Source organism: Diorhabda sublineata, chromosome X, assembly GCF_026230105.1.
Source record: "Diorhabda sublineata isolate icDioSubl1.1 chromosome X, icDioSubl1.1, whole genome shotgun sequence".
Classification (NCBI taxonomy): domain Eukaryota; kingdom Metazoa; phylum Arthropoda; class Insecta; order Coleoptera; family Chrysomelidae; genus Diorhabda; species Diorhabda sublineata.
In genome coordinates this window covers 24,339,986-24,360,099 of record NC_079485.1, presented here as the reverse complement: position 1 = coordinate 24,360,099, position 20,114 = coordinate 24,339,986, and the positions used below count along the sequence as shown (strand labels likewise).

At 28.7% G+C, this 20,114-nt stretch overlaps 2 protein-coding genes across 21 annotated transcripts in view; one reads left to right on the top strand and one right to left on the bottom strand.

Annotated features, from left to right (window-relative positions):
- Positions 1–9,712, top strand: part of LOC130450706 (endophilin-A) — a 120,066-nt gene extending 110,354 nt beyond the window's left edge. For 9 of the 20 annotated variants that reach the window (XM_056789270.1, XM_056789285.1, XM_056789269.1 and 6 more), the window contains 3 exons: positions 3,563–3,637; positions 4,646–4,761; positions 4,916–9,712. In XM_056789270.1, the coding sequence (XP_056645248.1) occupies positions 3,563–3,637; positions 4,646–4,761; positions 4,916–5,035 (311 nt within the window). In that variant the 3' untranslated portion in view covers positions 5,036–9,712. Of the gene's footprint in view, positions 1–3,550; positions 3,638–4,645; positions 4,762–4,915 lie in introns of all 20 variants that reach the window. The other 11 variants (XM_056789284.1, XM_056789281.1, XM_056789277.1 and 8 more) reach the window with 3 other exon arrangements.
- Positions 9,713–9,791: 79 nt separating this feature from the next.
- Positions 9,792–20,114, bottom strand: part of LOC130450701 (DE-cadherin) — a 58,817-nt gene continuing 48,494 nt past the window's right edge. Inside the window, exons 4-11 of the mRNA XM_056789257.1 lie at positions 19,775–19,966; positions 19,500–19,714; positions 17,197–19,096; positions 16,770–16,970; positions 16,105–16,546; positions 15,767–15,906; positions 15,296–15,644; positions 9,792–15,037 (exon numbers count right to left, since the gene is read on the bottom strand). Of these exons, the coding sequence (XP_056645235.1) occupies positions 14,571–15,037; positions 15,296–15,644; positions 15,767–15,906; positions 16,105–16,546; positions 16,770–16,970; positions 17,197–19,096; positions 19,500–19,714; positions 19,775–19,966 (3,906 nt within the window). The 3' untranslated portion in view covers positions 9,792–14,570. The remainder of the gene's footprint in view (positions 15,038–15,295; positions 15,645–15,766; positions 15,907–16,104; positions 16,547–16,769; positions 16,971–17,196; positions 19,097–19,499; positions 19,715–19,774; positions 19,967–20,114) is intronic.

Here is a 20,114-nt window from a genome sequence, read left to right as displayed (position 1 = left end):
AGAAAAATATAAAACTTTAATATGGTTGGATAATTAAGTTTTTTTCCCTGAATTCCAAAATGGATTTCAAATATTTAAGTTCATTAAAGCGGGTATTTACAATAATGTCTTGCATTTGTGGATACTAGTTCTTTTCCCGCTTCTACCCTTTCCACCTTTAAAAAAGTTCTGGTTAGCTTGGTGTTTTTGATTGTGTGTAGTGGGGACGTAAATATTTTGACACTCAAAACCGGTCACTGATTTGATTTTAATGTTTTTGTTTTAATTTTAGATTGATTTCTCAATAACAGTACAACACTGAGATGAAGCGTATATTCTGAAATTTATAACACCCTGTGGAATGCAACAGCTATAAGTTTCAACTGGAAGCACATTGATCCCTGATCCTTTCCGACTATTTTGTTTGTTTCCGAAATTAACATTAAGAACTCGTACTAGATTCTTTGTTTACACTACCACTACACCAACACAATCGAATTTTTGTCTTTAGATACGTTTACCTTCAGTCTCCTAGTGGTAATCGAAACCCGTGTCAGACATTGTAATTGTTAGTGTCTGTGTAGTGGTTATGTAAACAGTGTATTCATTATAAATATCACCAATGAGTCCAAAACTTCCAACAACAAATTGAGAAGTTGTTTTACATAAAATAAAATAATACCTTTATATGTGACGGAGGTGTTTTGGATTTAATTACCAAGATATCGTCTTCAATTTGCGTCCTATTCACGTATGAGTCGCGATTTGTCTACGACCACCTGATGGTCAGGAACGTGTTTAATAGAGGGTCTGTGATGGAGTGAGCGGAAAACTTGAGGGGACAGCGTCGTATAATTGCACCATAATGTGCGACTGTACATGGCACTAGAAGCTAAAGAATCGTTTGATCAGACTCCAGTTCTGATCTCGACTCATTTGAGTATTTCTGGGACCGATTTCAAAGATGCATTCATTGCTGAACTGCTTTACCCAATAACTTCCATAATCTGCGGATTACACGTCATCAAGAATTTGATGCAATTTTACTAGCATTGCTTACAAACCTTATCAATTTTGGCCAACGGTAGGCAATACTAGATATTCACCATTCAAATACTTATAAGAAAAATTCTTCTGTTTCATGTAGACACCAATTTATAAAGCTGTTGTACTCTACATATCATTGTTACACCCCCCGTATATGTTCAAATTCAAATATGAATGGAAATATCTGACATATAATTGTTACTGAGAAATCAATCTAAATTTAAAAAAATAACAAAATCAAATTAAACTTTAGTGGCTGTTTTTTTTTTGGCCTGGGAGTTTATATAATTCAACATTTTAATATATCGTGACAAAATCAACCAATATGTCATTTTTTTAATTGTTAATATTAATAAAATCCAGTAATCTTGTTGACCACTGTATGTCTTCATAAGCTGATATATATTTTGAAGAAAATGATACTCAAATTGATTAATACATAATGTGGTTGTGCATAATCGTATTGTGCAGTAAAAAGTTCCATGCTTCTTGAAAAATGTTATTACATTGATCCATCGCATTACAAATTTCCACTCTTTCGCATTGACAATTGGACAATGTCAAATTATTTATAAATATATGTATGTACTCTTATGTCCTCACATGTAGGTTCAACTGAGATACATTGTGTATGCAATTATATGTGTTATTGTTACTGAATTTTGGATTATAAGCATGTTACTTCCAGTTATCAAAGATATTAAATAGAGTTTTCAACAATATATTTTTTCTATTTTCCAAATATTTCTCAATTCAAAATGTAGCCATTTAATAAAGACATAAAAAATATGTTATTATTACAAATTATTATGTTTAAAAAATTAATATAGACATTACTTCACTTTTTTATAATACAGTAATATATTAATCTAAAAATATATGAGGTTTGCCTTTGGAAAAACTTGAATCTGTTTTACCATAATTCCTTAGTAAGTCTATTTCATAAACTTGCTTTATAGAATTTTAAGATATAAACTTATTGTTTATAAAATATATGTCTAAAGAAATAATATTAAATAAATAATTTCAATTTGTAATAAAAAAAATATAAATATGTGTGAATATTTAGTCATATAAATATGTATGTAACTATGTATATTTAATTTTTTATGGCTCAATTCAGATGGTGAGTAAATAAAATCTATTCACGGTTAATATTTTCTATACTATAGTTACAACTCCTACATAATAAATCATTATTCTGATAATTTCCTTAGAAAGGATAATTATAGATGATGTTCTCTATTTTCATTCTACCCTTTTGAATGATTTCACTCTTGATTCCGGAATATATATTTAGATTAACCAAAAAAACAACAAATCAACTTGGCATATATCCAGATTTTAAATCTCGCTTAGGCTGATGATGAGTGAATCTATTTCTAATTGAGAAAAAAAAACATGTTTATATTTCCAAGTGTATTCGAAGTAGTCTTGTACGGGTGTGTTGAGGTGTTTGCGAAGGTGCTTCGATTCGAAAAAACTGGTTTTAAAATCTCATTATCTTCATCTGTTAGAACTGGTGAATTATCTTTATTTTCTATAATTTATAGATTCAATTAACTCCCTATTTTAATCAGTAGTTAATTTGAATATGTATTAACTCTTATCTGTAAGTAACTGAGAGATATCACAAACAAATGTATCTAAAATTACAAGTTTCATATATATTTTTGAGCAGTGCAATAAAAATATCTTTAATATATTTATTATGAGAATTGAATATTATCAAGATTTTTTATTTAACGCACAAAAACTTCCTCATTTCAATTACCAAATTTCACTCATTCATGTTACTTTCTATAATTATTTGGTTTTACAAAGTTAGGAAAAGTTATTCAAATTATTAATTGACTTTTAAGATTTGAAGAAAATTGTGGAAGTCAATTTTGGTTTTAATTATTATAATTAGAATCTTCAAATACTTCGAATAGAGGGTATGGCATTGAAATTCGCGATGCACTACATTTCACCTTGGATACAATAATATTTAGATATTTGATTGAAGACATATTAATAATGTGCGTAACAAATTTATGTAAAACAAACATTTCGTATGGATTTTATTTTTAAATTTGGCTAAATAACGTACATTCAAACATTCGTTATTTATAGCAGAATGTGATCTCACACAATCATAATAAAGTTGGGTTGTGGGTGGATAAGTCAAATGGTTCATTAATGTAACCCAGACCGCTAGTGAATACCGATTTTAAGCACTTTCGCAAACAAATCAGGATTATTGTTAACACTTTAAAGAAAATTTGAAAGGAGCTATTTCTGATATATATTTTTGGTTGTAAATTGGTAATAAATTTAAATAATAAACCTGTGTTCTTAATAACTGTTATTTTTACTGTATAATTAATAAAAATGGCGGTTCTCTACCAAAATATATGTTAAAAGTGCTCTTTTACATTTTTTTTATAATTGACACGCTAATGATTAGCAGTAGATAGAAACATGTCATTAACTGCTCGTTTTCCGTTATTTTTGAAATGCTTGACGTGCTGTTCTGACAAAGATGTGTTGTTAGGCTCTTCTCAAGTGTCTTCACCTCAACATAAACCATACCAACTTGAATTGCATCCAGGACAACAGTCTGCTAATGGTAAACTCTATTTCTCTTCACTGCCTTCTTTTCGTTTGTAATTGTGCTTTTTACTGTTTTTCTGTTGCTGTGTTAATGTAAAAATAAAAAATTAATTTTATCTATCTAATAAAATACTAGACAAAATCAAAAGCTGCAAAAATAATATCGAAACAAAATGTACATTCTGGAGTCTATTAAAAACCTGCAGGCTCCTTGGAAAATATTACATCCGGTTTCGAGCTTTTTGTTTTGTCTGGCGCAATGAAATAATATTTATTGTCACAATTTCATTAAAAATTTTACAACAGAATAAAATTTAATATTTCTGTCAACTCCACTTACCCTGCAAATATTTTGAATACCTGATACTATCTTATTGAGATCACATTTTCTGTAATGAATAGGAAGATTAAATGTTCTATACATTTTTGTTTTCCTGGCTTCCAATGATGTTTTTAAAAGTAAAATGAAATAAGTTTTACACAACAATCAAATACAGATACTCCAGTACAAAAATAATTTTTTTTAAATCGTCAAAAATACAGAGTGACATTGAAATTATTCTTTAATTTCCAATTAATTTTGATTTCATTTACAAATGAATTCTAGATTTTTTATTTAGTACTAAATCGATTTCAATGTTATTTTATTTCCATATCTTGCTGTCATTTTTTTGGTAAAAATTATATTATTCATTATAGAATTTATGTTCAATTTTGTGTTTACCTAAAAATATGATAACACATCCAAAATTTAAATTTTGTAGCAAGAGCACTCAATATTTTCAAATTTAAATACCCGTATAGAACTCTGCCTGGTAAAATGTGACCAATATCTTAATAAAATTGAATTTACAGAAAAATATTGGACGTTTTAGCTCTTAATTCCTGTGTAAGTGTATTTTATCTGTTAGAAATAGTATCTTTGTTATATATTATTTTTACAGTTACAGTAGTTACTTAATAATAGAGCTATATGACTTGATGAAATTTATTTTGTATAATATTCAATTTTGTTAATTTGTAGCATCACCGTTACCGTCCCCAATGAAGTCTCCTGCCAGGACTCCTATGAATAGGCAACCATGTTGTACAGCTCTGTACGATTTTGATCCCGAAAACCCTGGAGAACTTGGATTCAAGGTAAGCTATAATCACTTCATACATTCAACTTAAGCAACATATTTTAACATAGTATTCAAAAATATTGTTGAAACATAAATAGTTTTCATCTGTTGTAACCAAACATTAATTCCTCTAATGCTTACATGGACTAAAATATATATTTATGTTTAAGGAAAATGAAGTGATAATGCTTCTGAATAAAATCGATGAAAATTGGTTCGAGGGTAGTGTTAATGGTCGTACAGGATATTTTCCAGTAAATTATGTAAGAGTGGATGTACCATTACCATGAACCACTGGTTAAGTGAAGAATCAGGAACAGCCCTTTATAATTTATTTAGATCTTTCGTGCACGTTACTTCTGTTTACTTGCCGTTTGTAAAAATACTTTGTTTATAGATAAATTCAACTGCACTTCAAGAAGTGAGATTAAGCCATATATAGCTTATTATGTGATAGTGATTAAACAGCATTTAATTTAGTTAGATAGAACAAAATGTACTGAATTTTTAATATGTTCAGAATCTTCCTGATATTGAAGTTTCTTTCCAATTTTGTACATATAGTATATAAACGTACTCGAGGAAGTTTTAATTAATTTTAAAGATCTTTTAAATGGATTGAATGTAAGTGTGTTTGCGTGCAGTTGAAAATTGTGTCATTTATTGAAAATAAAAAAAAATACCAAGTGATCCACTACATTTTCCCTTGTGAAAAGTTGAAAACGTTTTAATCTCATATTTAGAATGTACATACTCTTCGAAAATAATGTCTTGCTTTTTTATCAAATAATAGGACATTTCGGAAACTAAATCGGATCACATTCAGTGTTGTTTTCGGAAACTGATCCAGTTAATCGGGTCATAGTTATAAAATATGATCTTTTCTGCCCTGGTAGACCAGTGAGTAAATGCGATCCGCTGACGGGTCATTCTATTCGTCTTATGGTTTGTTGAACTTGCAAAATTATTTATTGCACTCAAATGGCTGTCTACTATTCTCATGAGGAGCGTAATTGATAGGTTACCGAGGTTTGCGGCTTTTTTACTTTTAGTAATTTCAACATAAAAATAGTTTATTTGTATCAAAATTTAGTGTACAATCCTTGTTAGTGGGTAAATCGTTGGTAACTATTAGGTAACAATGATTAGAAATTTGGAATCTAATATATAATTTAATAAATAAATTAATTAATAAAGTAATAATAATCATAGGTTTTGGTAGATCAAGTTTAAAATTTGAAATGTCTGCTGGAAATTGAACGTGTCAATTGGAAATTCATAAAAATCTTGTTCTTGGCTAAGATCCGTGATCAGTTGATCCAATTAATTCAGGGTCATCAGTTGCCGAAAAGCCTTAATAAGTACTATAAGAAGGCCCGGTTTCTTCAACGTGAAGAAACTGGCAAAAGTTTTTTAGTCAGTCCTGGTTAAATATTAAATTCTCAAGGAACCCGAATCGATTGAGCAAATTTAGTTACAGATTTTTAAAGAGTATTAAAATTAAGTTTGGCACCTTTGTTTGTAAAATCGGGAATCTATTATTTGAGAGTTTGGAGATCTTTAGAAACCAATTTGAAAAATTAGCTGTAGAAGGAATTAAGTGAACAATACATAGGGATAATCTCACTTTTTTGTTCTTTGAAACTATAAATCAGCTGGATTTATTTTTAAAAATGAGCACTTGATATTATAGAAAATGATGATGGGTCACTAGGTACTGCGATGAAGGAATAATGCGATCAACATTAATTTTAGTTGTAAATATTGAGTAAATTTAGTTTAGTTATTTTACTTAGTCGTTATGCAACCTTTGTTTTTCTATCGATTAATTCTGACTTGTTACTCAAATATACAAAATTTTCAAATTATATACCGAGAAAGGAAAATACTACTTATAATGGATTGTATTCGTATGGCACTGGCAGCCTTATTCTTCTGAGTTGTGGAACGTTTGAAGACAATTCTATATCCATTTGCTGTTTTATCAAAGACTTACATGTCTCAACCTTTTACAACTTGCCAAAAAAGTTATTTGCATGGAAAATTTAATGTTTAAAATATAAAGTAACCCTGTTTTGTTGATGTTTTCAAATGTAGATGCTAGTTTTTCTGCTGACACTTTATATATTCCTATGGAAACGACGCATACACTTTTCTCTCACACTAAAATTGCCACAATGAAGCTCTTACGATACAATATTAACACCACTAAAATCTTGAAATGTTACAAATATTATTTATATATATTTGAAGAAGCTCTAAATTTTTGATAATGTTTTCATAAAACAGTTGCTATTGGAATAATATTTTATAAAAATGTAGTAGGACTTTTACTCCTACTGTACTAAATAAAAATCATATTTCTAAAATTCAACGATAACTCATACACTCTTCAGTGACTGAATCAAAAAAATTGTTATTGTAGATTAGAACCTTAGATAAAATAAATTCTGTACCAATCCAAATAAATAGTATGAACAAGGGGTTAATTTAAATTGAAATACCTAATTATAAAAAAATAAAACCAAACTCTATTACAAAATTTTTCATAAAGTTTTACCAATAATAAAAAATTTGTAATTCCAGATCTGCAAAAGGTTGATGATTTCAAAATATATTGTTACAAACTGGTATAATATACAAATTTATATAATTTCATATTAATGTATAGAGTTTCAGCTGAAATATGGAAAATTGTTTAATCTCGTCATTCGACATGCTATAGATGTATCATAATTGTGTGAAATTAATACATACCAGATATTTGCCGGTTTTCGTTGTGTTTTATATTACCTTTCAAACACATCCAAAAAAATGTATTTAAAACATTCCAGTGGTTCTCTATTCAAATCATAATTTACTCATAGGGATGGACACTGAAATGAAGGTAACAAAGATGAAAAGTGATAAAATACCTGCATCTCAAATATTTTTGCTGAAAATTTTAAAATACTTATTATCAATGAGCAGATGTTCATCCCTTCTTGTTATGATAACCGCAAATGAGAAATTTTTTCAATTTCATTTTCATAATTATTCTATTAGATACAAGAAAATTCATATTTATTTTAATGAAAGATATCACTGCATCTTTGTCGATATTGCTTCTGTGAGATAATCAAGTAAGTATAATATATGCAGTTCATGGTTTTAATTAGTTTCCTCAGGATATTTGTAAGGCTTCCACAATATGTATCCTTCCAAACAAGTCTTCCTTTTCCAAAAATGTTACTCCTGATTTTTTAATCATATTGTACTATTAATGAAAATATAAAATTGGAATTATTACCCGAGCCTGCAATATACATTTTTGTTGATTTTGTATTACTACTTTCTAGTTTGAATCATTATATTAACTGTGTTTACTCATTACAAAATTTTTAGAATATCAGTTTAATGTCATAATTAACATTTTACCAGAATTTTAATAGTTTTCAGTTTTTTTCTAGTATGTTATTTGATTCTAAATAGTGTTGTTTCATAATAGCAATTTTGAACCTTGGTATTGAGTTCGAGCGCTACAGCCTTACATGGGAGCCTCGAACGCCATCCTTTCTGGTCTTTGCAAAGACCATCCAGTTTACTGCACCGATCTTTGTAGCATCTTGAGAGACCCAGTGTCTCCATCCTAGCCTTGATCTCCCTCTGCCTGTAGTGCCCGTTGGTATGAACTTAAGTTCTTTTTTGTGGGCACGCTGTTGTCGATGTAAATTCAATTATATTTACACCACTAATTTTGATTCACGTTAATCTGCATTTTCTTACAATAGAGGGTTATCATAGCACTATATTTCCTATATGAAAAGAAGCCAGTATTTTTAAAATTTGTTTCCATCAATATCAACATTTTTGACATCAGAAACTTTTTTTAGTTTAGAAGTTTACTGTGTTGAATTTTTAATTGACATCAAATATTCAGGTGCAGTAAAAGCAAAGTTATTATTTAATTGATTGCATTTAACTTTAATTTTATTCGTAATATTGACAGATATGCAGGATGATGAGTTTAGCCTGTAATATAAAAAGGAGCAATATATATTCATATCAATATAACCCTAACTATTTTTATTCATAGTCTATGAAGTATATATTTACTCTCTATTTCGATATTAGTTTTTATTACTCTTTCTCAGACTATAATAAAGTTGCAATATAAAAATTTTATGAATTGTTAAAATATATGTATAAAAGTATGTAATATAATTGTAAATAAAAAAATGCTTAATTTTGCATATGTTTTTAAGACCGTTAATTTTACTAAAATTTATTAGTAGAAAAAATTAAACTCTCCTTTGGACAGTGTTGTATAATATAAAACACACTTAACCTCGTTGAAAATGTACTTATTTATATCTGGTTCATGACAATACTTTAGATATAAAATTATATTAAGAAAACATTTAATAATAATGTATAAGTCGTATGTAATATAATGTTTTCATTGTATCCATATTAGTGAAAAATATGTTAACAGAACAGAATATTTTAATGGTCTTTTACAATGAATTACATATTATTACCAAACTGAAACTTTGGACTGCCTGGTATATCTGTAAAATTTATAAATTTAAAAGGTTATAACAATTATCTAGCAGTCAATCACTATGAAGAGTGTAAAAAACATATTTGATGTTTTACACTTTAAAAATATTTAATATTCTCTTGATATATCATTTTAGTAGTTTTAGAAGTAATAATTTATTTCTTTATCGTATTTTCTTGCATTAAAATAATCTGTACCAGCTTACCTTTTGATGTCTTTATGTCTTTTTAATTTAAAGCGTTGTTCACGGTCGGAGCGACAATTTTACGTTTAAATTTTATTTTTATTACATCTCCAGAATTTAAAATTTTATTGAGCCATGTTTTTGTAGCAAGTTACCATTTATAATAATGTTAATATAAATGTATACAATTTAAATGTTACCTACTGTATTTGTGCATTAATAAAAAATGTGTCACATTTATTGTTTAGTTTCATTTTATCCTTTGGCCACTAAAATATATGTTGGAATAGGGAAATAAGATGAAATGGGCAACAAAATATTTTCTTCCATGTTGTTTATTAAAAATCGAAGTTACACATTTTAACAAATGGCAGTGAGCAAAAATTCTATGTCTATAATTCTAAACTATCTTTTATTGGAGCTCAGTTGAAGGCACATTTAAAAAATTATACTGAATACTCAAATTGATCCATGAAATATATATTTACATTTGAATAGTGTTTAGTTTTGCTAATACTTTTTCAAGAATATATCTAAATTAATCAGTACTTTCATACAATGCAAAACAACTACCCTAAAATATTGGATCCATAACTAATAAATAAGTTTTAAATGCAGAGATAAAAATACTGATCAATAAAAAAAGGAATGACAAAAATTTTAATAGATTATCAAAATAAAAATTTCACCTATGGCTGCCATATAGATCACAAATTATTAAAGGAATGTTCCATATCGAATACTATAAAATAGTTTTTTAATAATATTTATTTGTATAAAATAAACGAAACAAATTCAGATGGAGATCACATTTTTAGTAGTGGCCTTCCCAGTGACATTATATCACCTTTTTAATTGAGAAAAATATTTCAATTGTCATTAAACATTTGGCACAACACTAAAATGGTTTAAACAGATTCTGATAACTGTCGGAATAACCTATAATTTCACAAAAATTCTTCATGTACAGATATTCACCATTTTGAATATGTTACCTCATAAATACCATTTTGCACACTGTTCAATGTGAGCCATTGAAAAATTAGCACTAAATTCATTTTTTAATACCCATCAAAGATCCACTTTTTCTCACAGTGTTAACCATTTGAAAGTAATAATCATCGGTTATCCATAAATGACCACCATATATAAAAATGAAACAAGTAATTTCTCAGAATAAATTTGAAAAGTGAAAAATAGATGACACTTGTCAAAATGAATCAGTAGGATTTAAAGTTATATTTTATGAAAAATATATGTTTTAATACCTTAATAAAAATGAATCACATTGATTATTTTGATTTTTACCACAGCCGTATTATCTCCATCGTATTCTGTTTGTAAACTGTTTCAAGCACAACCCAGTACAAATAGTGAAAATAAAATATATCCATCTAGAATAGAAATTGCATCATAAGACAGTTTGTAGAGATCAATATGTTGCTCAAAATTTACTATTATGGCAACATCTCAATGACATATATTAAGAAGTTATCACGTCAACATGCCAAAACATATGAAAAATATAACTTATAGTGCAAGTAGATAAATTGTTATGTACTAATATCATGCATCCAAAGCAAAGAATATTTGAGTCAATATTTAATATCGATATTACTTTACCAATTTTGGGACTCTCAGCATTCAAAATTTGTAGACTAGACCTTAGAAAGAAAATGTTAATCTAATTCACTATTAATCCAATATTAAAAACGAACATTACCCAAGTCACCTTATTACTAGCCAGATCAACGCCCAGGTTCTAAAATGGTATGGAGAGTGTCATTGAAGTTTACTTAAACACACATAAGGAAAATACGAAGTTTTGTAAAGTATCAAATAAATCTCTTTCAAGTGAACAATGTGTGTATTATTTAAAAATCAGTGCATATTACTCAATTAAAATTATCTACAAATTCGAAACATTTCAAAATAAACTTAGTTTTTGAACAATTAAAACATACTTTTCAAGTTCTCTCTACAGACTGTATTTTGTGACACAAGCTATATAATGAAAACCAGGAAATCCTTCTGACATGAAGATAAACTCTAACTATAGTATTTCCTGATTTTCAGAGAAAAAATTGCGATAATAAATATTAAATAGTCAATGAAATGAAATATATACTATGAAAACTGAGTCAATATTTGAGAAAAAAAATCAATTTTAATACTGAAAAAATTGTAGACGGTTTGTCATTTCAACTAATCCAAACGTAAAATAGCGACAGTGAACATTTTATGTCCATTCACAATATATTTTCCCAAAAATTATTTATCGCATTATAAATCACTAGTTTTCAAATTAGTTAACAAGAACTATCTTTGATCAAGCTAATAAAACAACACTACAATTATCACATTGCTCTTTATTAAGAGATTTGTCAATTCTCAAATGATATTTTATTATAAGTCATAAAATTTTTACAAATTCTAAATAATTCATACTGAGATAATGTTTTAATTAATTCTTTTGTACCACTAGAAAACATGACATTTTTGGTAAAAATATAAACTGTAGAAACCTGTACCTATCAATAGTATAAAAATTGTTTTAAAGGAACTTGATTTCAACATAACTTCAACTAAGTTACTGAAGCAGTCTGATGAAAATACGAGATGATTTCGTTAAGTAAATTGACGCAATTTTGAGCTTGTTTATTTTGTGCACATATAATTAAATGGTAGTGGATTAGAAATCCCGTTGTTTGTGATATACAAGATACATTAAGCTCAATGATCATCGAAAAATCCGTGATTTTATGTAGAGAAGACTCCACAAGATTTAAGCTGGAATGTTTTCGAGCATCCTCCATACAGACCCAATTTCTTTCAGAGCAACTTCAAGTTTTTTGGCGTAGGCAATCTTTCCTTGGATATCAGAGATACAAACAGCGTTAAAAAATACGGTACAACAAATTTCCGGTAAAGATTATTTTTGTGCAAAAAACTTCTTTACTGTATCTATACATACTTTTTTTTATTTTAATATGGAATTCACTTCACGAACATCCTTTGTAGTACAACTAGTAATAATATCTACTATGTTATGTTAAAACCTTACTTTTTATAGAAAGTTTTCGTAAAACATATTTTTTGGTACAATAATGGATTCTAGCTTGGATGATCACAGCTTAGAAGATTGGTTTCAAAATAAATTAATGCCGAATATACCACCGAACAGTATATTGTGATGGATAATGCATCCTACCATAGTTTCCAAATGAATAAAATACCAGGTTACATTAAAAGAAAAAGTTAAATACTAGACTTTTTATGCGAATGTGACATATTTTGTTAGTGACAAAATTTCAAAAAAAGCAGATCACGAAGTAATTCTGCTTCCACCATATTATTGTATTTTCAATCTAATCGAGTTGATATAGTAAGAATTAAAATCTAATGTACGTGCTAACAATAATATATCTACTTTAAACAGTTGTAGGATCGAGTTGATAAAAACGGAAATTAAAAATATAACCGCTGAAAGCTGGAGAAACTGTATTCAATATGTGAAAATAATTGGGAACCGATATTGATGTATGGACACAAACATATAGATAACAGATAAATGCATATTATTCTAATAGTGTAAAATTGTGCTAAATAGATGCCGCAGCAATAGTGATTCAGTTTTCAAGTGCGATTATAGAAAATATGTATAATATATTTATATAACCTAAATACATGCCAAATTACAACATAACTAACAAAAAAACTTAGTAAAAAATAGAAAAAAAATATATATAAAAAATGGTTTCTTATTGTATTGCTGAACCACGCTATTTTGATATTGGTATTTGTGCCTAACCTGATAAGGCAACTCTATACAAGGCCTCTAGAATTCCCAATAACAATATTATTTTGTCGACGGTTATTTTGTGGAGAAATAACATCCACAATTTAAGCATTTTTATAAACTTCATTGGTTGATGTATAACTCAAGATCAATCTTATTATATATTAATTTAACAATTGTACAATAATAATTTTGACCTAGAAGTACAAAGCAGCATAATGATATTCGAACTAATAATTGTAAAAACAACGAAATTAGAAAATTCCAAATATGTATACATTATATACAGGTATAATGTATACATATGTGATACTCCAAACTTGAAATAATAATTGAAACAAAATTTAAGATTCAAAAAATTAAATTAACCCACTTTATTGAAGTTCTAGACCTGAAAAGCTAAGGTTGTGCTAAGAGCTAAATAATTTGGAAGTTATTTTTATATCACTTGTTTAATCCACTAAGAAAAAATATTTGATACAATAAAAATAGTTCTGAACAAAGTTTTGCAGAAAACTTTGAAGTCCTATGTATGGAGTTGATAAAGACAATTAGAAGTACCTTCAAAAATTTTTGCTATCTTTTAATTATATGAATATCAAATGCTTATTTAAAAATTATACAAGTAATATGAAAATTCATCCAAGTACAAACTATATTACTATTCCCAATAACAATGCATCTAAGAAGACATTATATAATATATAAAATCAAAAGAATTTGTGTACCTCAGAAACTAATGATAGTTCTGAACACACTATTTACACTAATAATTACTACGCGTGTTTCGATAATTTGGTTATCGAAGCGCGCGTCGAACAGTGTACAACGGTTCCAAAAATCCCAACTTAGAAATGATCGTTCATTTGTTCCCCACCTACCATGTGTTTATTCAAATCTGAAACAAGTAGTCCTAGCTGACCGAATTTAAAAATTCCAAAAAAAAAACAGAACGAACATCAATATGCTGTATGAAACATAGTCAATGTGAAGTTTCTTATTCTAACTTTGTTCAAATCACAGTAGCCTAGTAAAAGGCCATTAAAAACTAACCATCAAATATAACTTATGACGGAAAAGTTTAGTTATTCTTAAAGCAAACTGCCTGTCACTTCTTGAAAAAATAGCATTAGCTATGTATCAGTCTAAAGACATCTATCATAGTCTAAATATTTACAAATTTTATTCAGTTCTTTCCAAAAACTTTTGCAATCTTTGGTTAACAATATTAAAAGTTTTAAGTACAAATTAGAAATCAGTTTCTAAAGTTATTTGAAAGGAGTCAGGAAATTGAATTTATCACCAGGATTGTTCTCCTCCGTCGTGGGAATCCTCATCACTCGGATCCTCTCCATACATATCTGCTAACTTCCTGAATCTAGGTCCGAAGCTTGACAAATAGTTGAATTTTAAGTCTCCTTCGTCAGTACAAGAAGCAAGAGAGGATAAAGATCCTGTACTATTTCCATCTCCTTCATATGCATAATGGCGGACATCGTCATAGGGTAAATTATCTGGGTCCTTGTCACAATTATCCTTTTTATTATCAAGGAATCCACTTATATCTGCAGGCACGTCAGGATTGTCTCTCATTAGAGGTTTTTCATCAACAATGTTGGGTCGGAAAACGGAGAGATCGTAGTTTGTGTCGCATTCGCCGCCACCTTCGTCTTCATAGTTAATTATATTTGCGCGAGTATCGTCTATTTCTTTTTCGTTGAAATTGTCTTGCTTTCTTCTGTGAACCACAACAGCCAGAAGAAGTACTGAAATTACAAAGTCCTTATGAGTTAAATCTATTAGTTAAATTTGAAATTAATGTGAAAAAAATACTTATTCAATCTATTATACCAAGAATTTCCTATATAAAAAAGGTTTTAAGAGGTAAAAATATATTGAGAAAAATAAACATCAACTTTAGAGGGCTCTAAGTTTAATTATACTGGGGCATATAACATTAACACAGAGAGTATCATCTGTAGCAGAGCTAGTAGAATTATAATGACTTCAGAATTTTAACTTACTTATTAATATTGCCACACAGACAAGAATGGCAACCAAGAAATTGGAATCAATTCCAAAAGTAACAGCTTGCATCATACCATAATTACAGTCAGGAAATGCTTGGTACCAATCTGATGGAGCACCTAAATTATAGAAGTAATCATTGTATGTCAAGTTTCTTATACAACCAGTGAAACTGACGTCTGTTGGTGGTAGACGATTCCAAATGGTTTGGAATTCCTGATTAGTGAATTTATTTTTCATGCCTCCAAGTTGTAGAGGACCGTTGGGTCTCAGAACACCTTTAACAGTTTTACTAGTCCAAATTGAACAAGTCGTTCCACAATCGTCAACTTCTAAGGATATATCCTAAAACAAAATTATTAGGGTTTTATATAAGAGAGAGATACATAAAAAATGGAAACAAACATTTTCTGTGTAGATTTTCGTTATTTATTTCTAAAATTGTAACTATTAATGATAATACTTACATCAATTCCATATCCTATTTTAATTTTGTGCAATGCACCATCATTTAGTTTACGTTGAGTTAAATATATTTCTTGTGGCGTCGAATGTGTACATATTTGTAGTAAAGGATATCCATCTTTGAGTTCCAAAGAAATATAATCTGAAATATATGATAAATAAGTAAATAATGATAGTGAAAAAAATAGTATGTTGATAACTTCTGTAACAGTTTATTCTTTTTTCTTGGGCTTTCTTTTACTTGTTCGTTCGTTCTCAAAAGTGAAAAAAGAAGAGATAGTTGTTTTATATTTCCTTACAATAAAAGCCTTTTTCAATTAAAGGATGTACTAATTATTACCTTTGGACAAAGCAGTTTGTCTAACTGTCAAAGGCCCGTTATAAAATATTAATCCATTGTCAGTTTGCGACAAAACATGTAAGATTATTTCAGTTCTATTGGAAGCATCAAATGATGGATACATAGCCCAACCAGTGCCTCTAAATCCTATAGCGAGAATTTCGCAATGTGGTCCTTCAAAACCAGCAGGACAGCTACAAGCAACGTCTTCTATAGGAATACCACCATTGAAACATTCAATAATTTCTCTTGGTAATGCAGCACAAACAGGATCAACAACCGCACTTACTCCAACAAAGGATGTTCGATTTGTAAACACCACTGCAGGTTCTCTTGAGATGTTCAATTGATTTGTACAGGAATTATCACTACCACAAATTGTTTCGTTGAGACATTCGTTTATATTTATCATAACAAAATCCACATACAATTTTTTTTCAAGCTAAAACAAAAATTTTATTTATATTAACACAAAACAATTAATGTAGGTAGGATTAATATTGTTTAATTGTTAGCTTTATTTATTATCCTCACACATAAATAAAGAGGATAGATGATACAGAATTAATATTACTTATGAACGTTTTAATTGCAAACATTGTTTTCCATAGTTTTCTTTTTAAATACACATTATTTAATGTTAGAAGAAAATAAAATATGCAAACCTCTGTTTGGTGATCCGTTATTTTATTCTGAAGTTTTTCAGGAGCATAATAAGGAGAACCATGAGCAGAAAACCTAACATCAACGTAATTTGAATCTTGGTGTGGTGAATGCAGAACAGTAAATACATCAACATTTGTCATCGATGTATTCAAAATCTTCGATAATTCTTGATGTAGTATATCCTTTTTACTTTTTTCATTCTGAAAATAATTGAAACACTTCAATATATATATATATATATATATATATATATATATATATATATATATATATATATATATATATATATATATATATATATATATATATATATATATATATATATATATATATATATATATATTAAAATTAACCTGAAAGTCTCTTTATAAATATTTTTATCTGTTTGCATCGATTTTGGATATAGAATTTTGAACATATACTTACGTGAACAGTTTCTACAAATGCTTCCTTAGTGGTTCCATTTATTCTAATTGATCCAGATTTCACTACAGCCTCTTCTGGTAGTTCTTTAACAGTAATAGTTACTATGGCGTTAACAGTGTGTTCCTGTATTTCAGGGTCATGTGTTTCAGTAACTCTGTAATGTAAAACGTAGACGTTTTCTTGTGTTGATGGCCGCATTAGAATCATTCCATTATCAGTTAAGTTAAGAGTAAATTCTTCAAAATAATCCTGTTGAACAAAAACTTTGTCGTTAATGTCCCAATCATCAAGATCATCTACAAAGACACGTCCAATTTGAATATCAGTGTCTGGTCCATTGACATATTTATAAACAAAGATTGTGCTGTTCCCATCTTTTGCTTCATTATCATTTACATCACCAATTATAACTCTTAGAGTACTAACTCCATGTTGGGTGGGTTGACCACTGTCTGTAATATCAATTGGAATATCATAATATTTCTGTTCTTCTCTATCAAATGAAACTAAAGCATATAGTCGATCTCCTTCGATGGAAAATTTTTCACGAATGTCTTGTTGAGCAGAATCGTCCAGGCGGAAGGAAAATGGTGGACCATTATCCGGGCCATCATAATCATCTGCACTCAGAACACTTATAAAACCAGCAGCTTGATTTTCATACCAAACAATTTCAGTCACATTTAAAAACGGTGCGTTATCGTTGATGTCATTCAAATGGATTGCTATTTCAGCTGTACCTAACAAAGAATTAGTGCCTCCATCATTATCACGGGCATAAATAAAAGCTTGACGAATCGGGCTTCCGTATGGTGGATCTCTGTCTAGGGGTTTAATTATTTTCACACATCCATCAGAAGAAACTGTGAGAAAACTTTTTTGTTCTTTTGCTACATCATATACTATATGCTGATCAGCACTTCTATCTTTGATGTCTGGGTCGTATGCTTTTACCGTAATTATACAATTTGAATCAACTCTTTCTTCATCAATATATATATCATCAGGATACTGCTCAAAAACTGGTCTTTCATCATTTTCATTTGTTATTAGAATAACAACAATTGCAAAATCTTCATACGCCCCATCATAGGCTCTAACTGTTAAATTATAGTTTTCCTTCCACTCAAAGTCTAGTTTTCTATTTACTTTTATTCTACCAGTTGTATTTTCAATCGTAAATGACTCATTATCATTTCCAGATATAATACTATAACTTATAAGTGAAGCTGTATCATTATCTAGAGCTTTGACTTCTCCAACATTACTTAACATATCTGCAAGTTCAGTAATATTACTGAAGGTATAAATGGGATGTGTAAATACAGGTCTATTGTCATTTTGATCTTCTATACTTATTTGGAAAGTTTGTTTCACATTATTGGGTTCTGAAGTATTGAACAGAGCCGATGGGGAATTATCATAAGCTTTAACATTTACATGGTATAATGGTACTGTTTCACGGTCAAAAGCAATTTTAGACGTGATGATACCAGTTGATTTATCTATAGCAAAAATATCTGTGTTGTCTAAAAGTTCATAGCTAACAATATTATTAGCAGCAGTGCCATCTTTGTCGATAGCTCTAACCTGTATTGCTTGAACACCAGGATTATCATTTTCAACAACACTTCCTTTCAGAAATTCTAGGAAATTTGGGATTTCATCATTAACATCCAAAACTTTAATTGGAATATTTATGGAGGCATCCATAGAATCTTTATTATTCACCCTGATTGTCAAAGTATACTCAGTTACAGTTTCATAATCAAGAGGACGAACTAATTTTATATAAGCTTTGTTCCCATCTGCTTCAAGTAGAAAAGTTTGATCCTTATTTGTCTGGAATGTCTTGCCTTTTACCAACTCAAACGCAAGTTGCGGGTCCTTTAAATTTGACCTAAAATATGAATTATATGTAAGTAAATCAATCAACAAATATATTTTCATAGATTGATTAAATCAGAATAAAGGTAATATGCTACTTTATATAGTTATGTATAAGAGATTACATATAAATTGACATTTATCTTATTAACAAATTTTACAATGTCACTTTCAAAACATATATTTTAAAAGAAAAAAAAATAATCTAACTCTGTGGTTCTTTTCCTCATTAAGACACTGTTTCACTTAAGATACCACCAAATAAATAACACAAAATTTCTTTAGTGAAACCATGATAAATTCAAAAACTTGGAGGTAAAGATCAAACAGGAATTGTCTTAGGAAAGAGATAAACTTAGAAAAAGACAAAAAAACTGATAGTGATTATTTTAATTTAAAGTATTATTAATACTTACACAGCTTCAACTGTAACTATGTGTTTTGTAAAATCATTAAAATTTTCTGGAATTTCTAAAACGCCTTCAGGATCTCTTCGTGTGAATCTAGGAGGTTGTTTATCAGATCCAACTACTGTTATAGAAATATTAGCGGATGATTCTTTTTGGCCTTCTTGATCAGCATAACCGTTATCAGATACATACACTACACTGGTAAATCTTGTATTCTTTTTCTAAAAGGAAAATCTCAAGTAATCTAGTCTCAGAAAGTTTCAATATATAATAACACTTACATCAGTTAAAGGAGTTTTTAAATAAACAACACCTGTGTCTCGGTCTATCGTGAAGTACTGATTAAACTGACTATTCTGATTTGAAAAATTATATGAAAGTCTTGAATTTTCACCATCATCAATATCATAGGCGAATACCCTCATTACTTCACTGTTTATTTTTAAATCTTCAGATACCTGAGTATCGTATTGCTAAAAATTTGTTGAAAAATCTCTTTTAATAAACAGAAGTAGAATTTTTGATTGTTTATTTGACAACAAAGATTTTTGGTTTTAGAAATAATGTCAAATAGTTTATGGATGTATAATAAAAAATTTTCAAATATATCATTTAACTTAC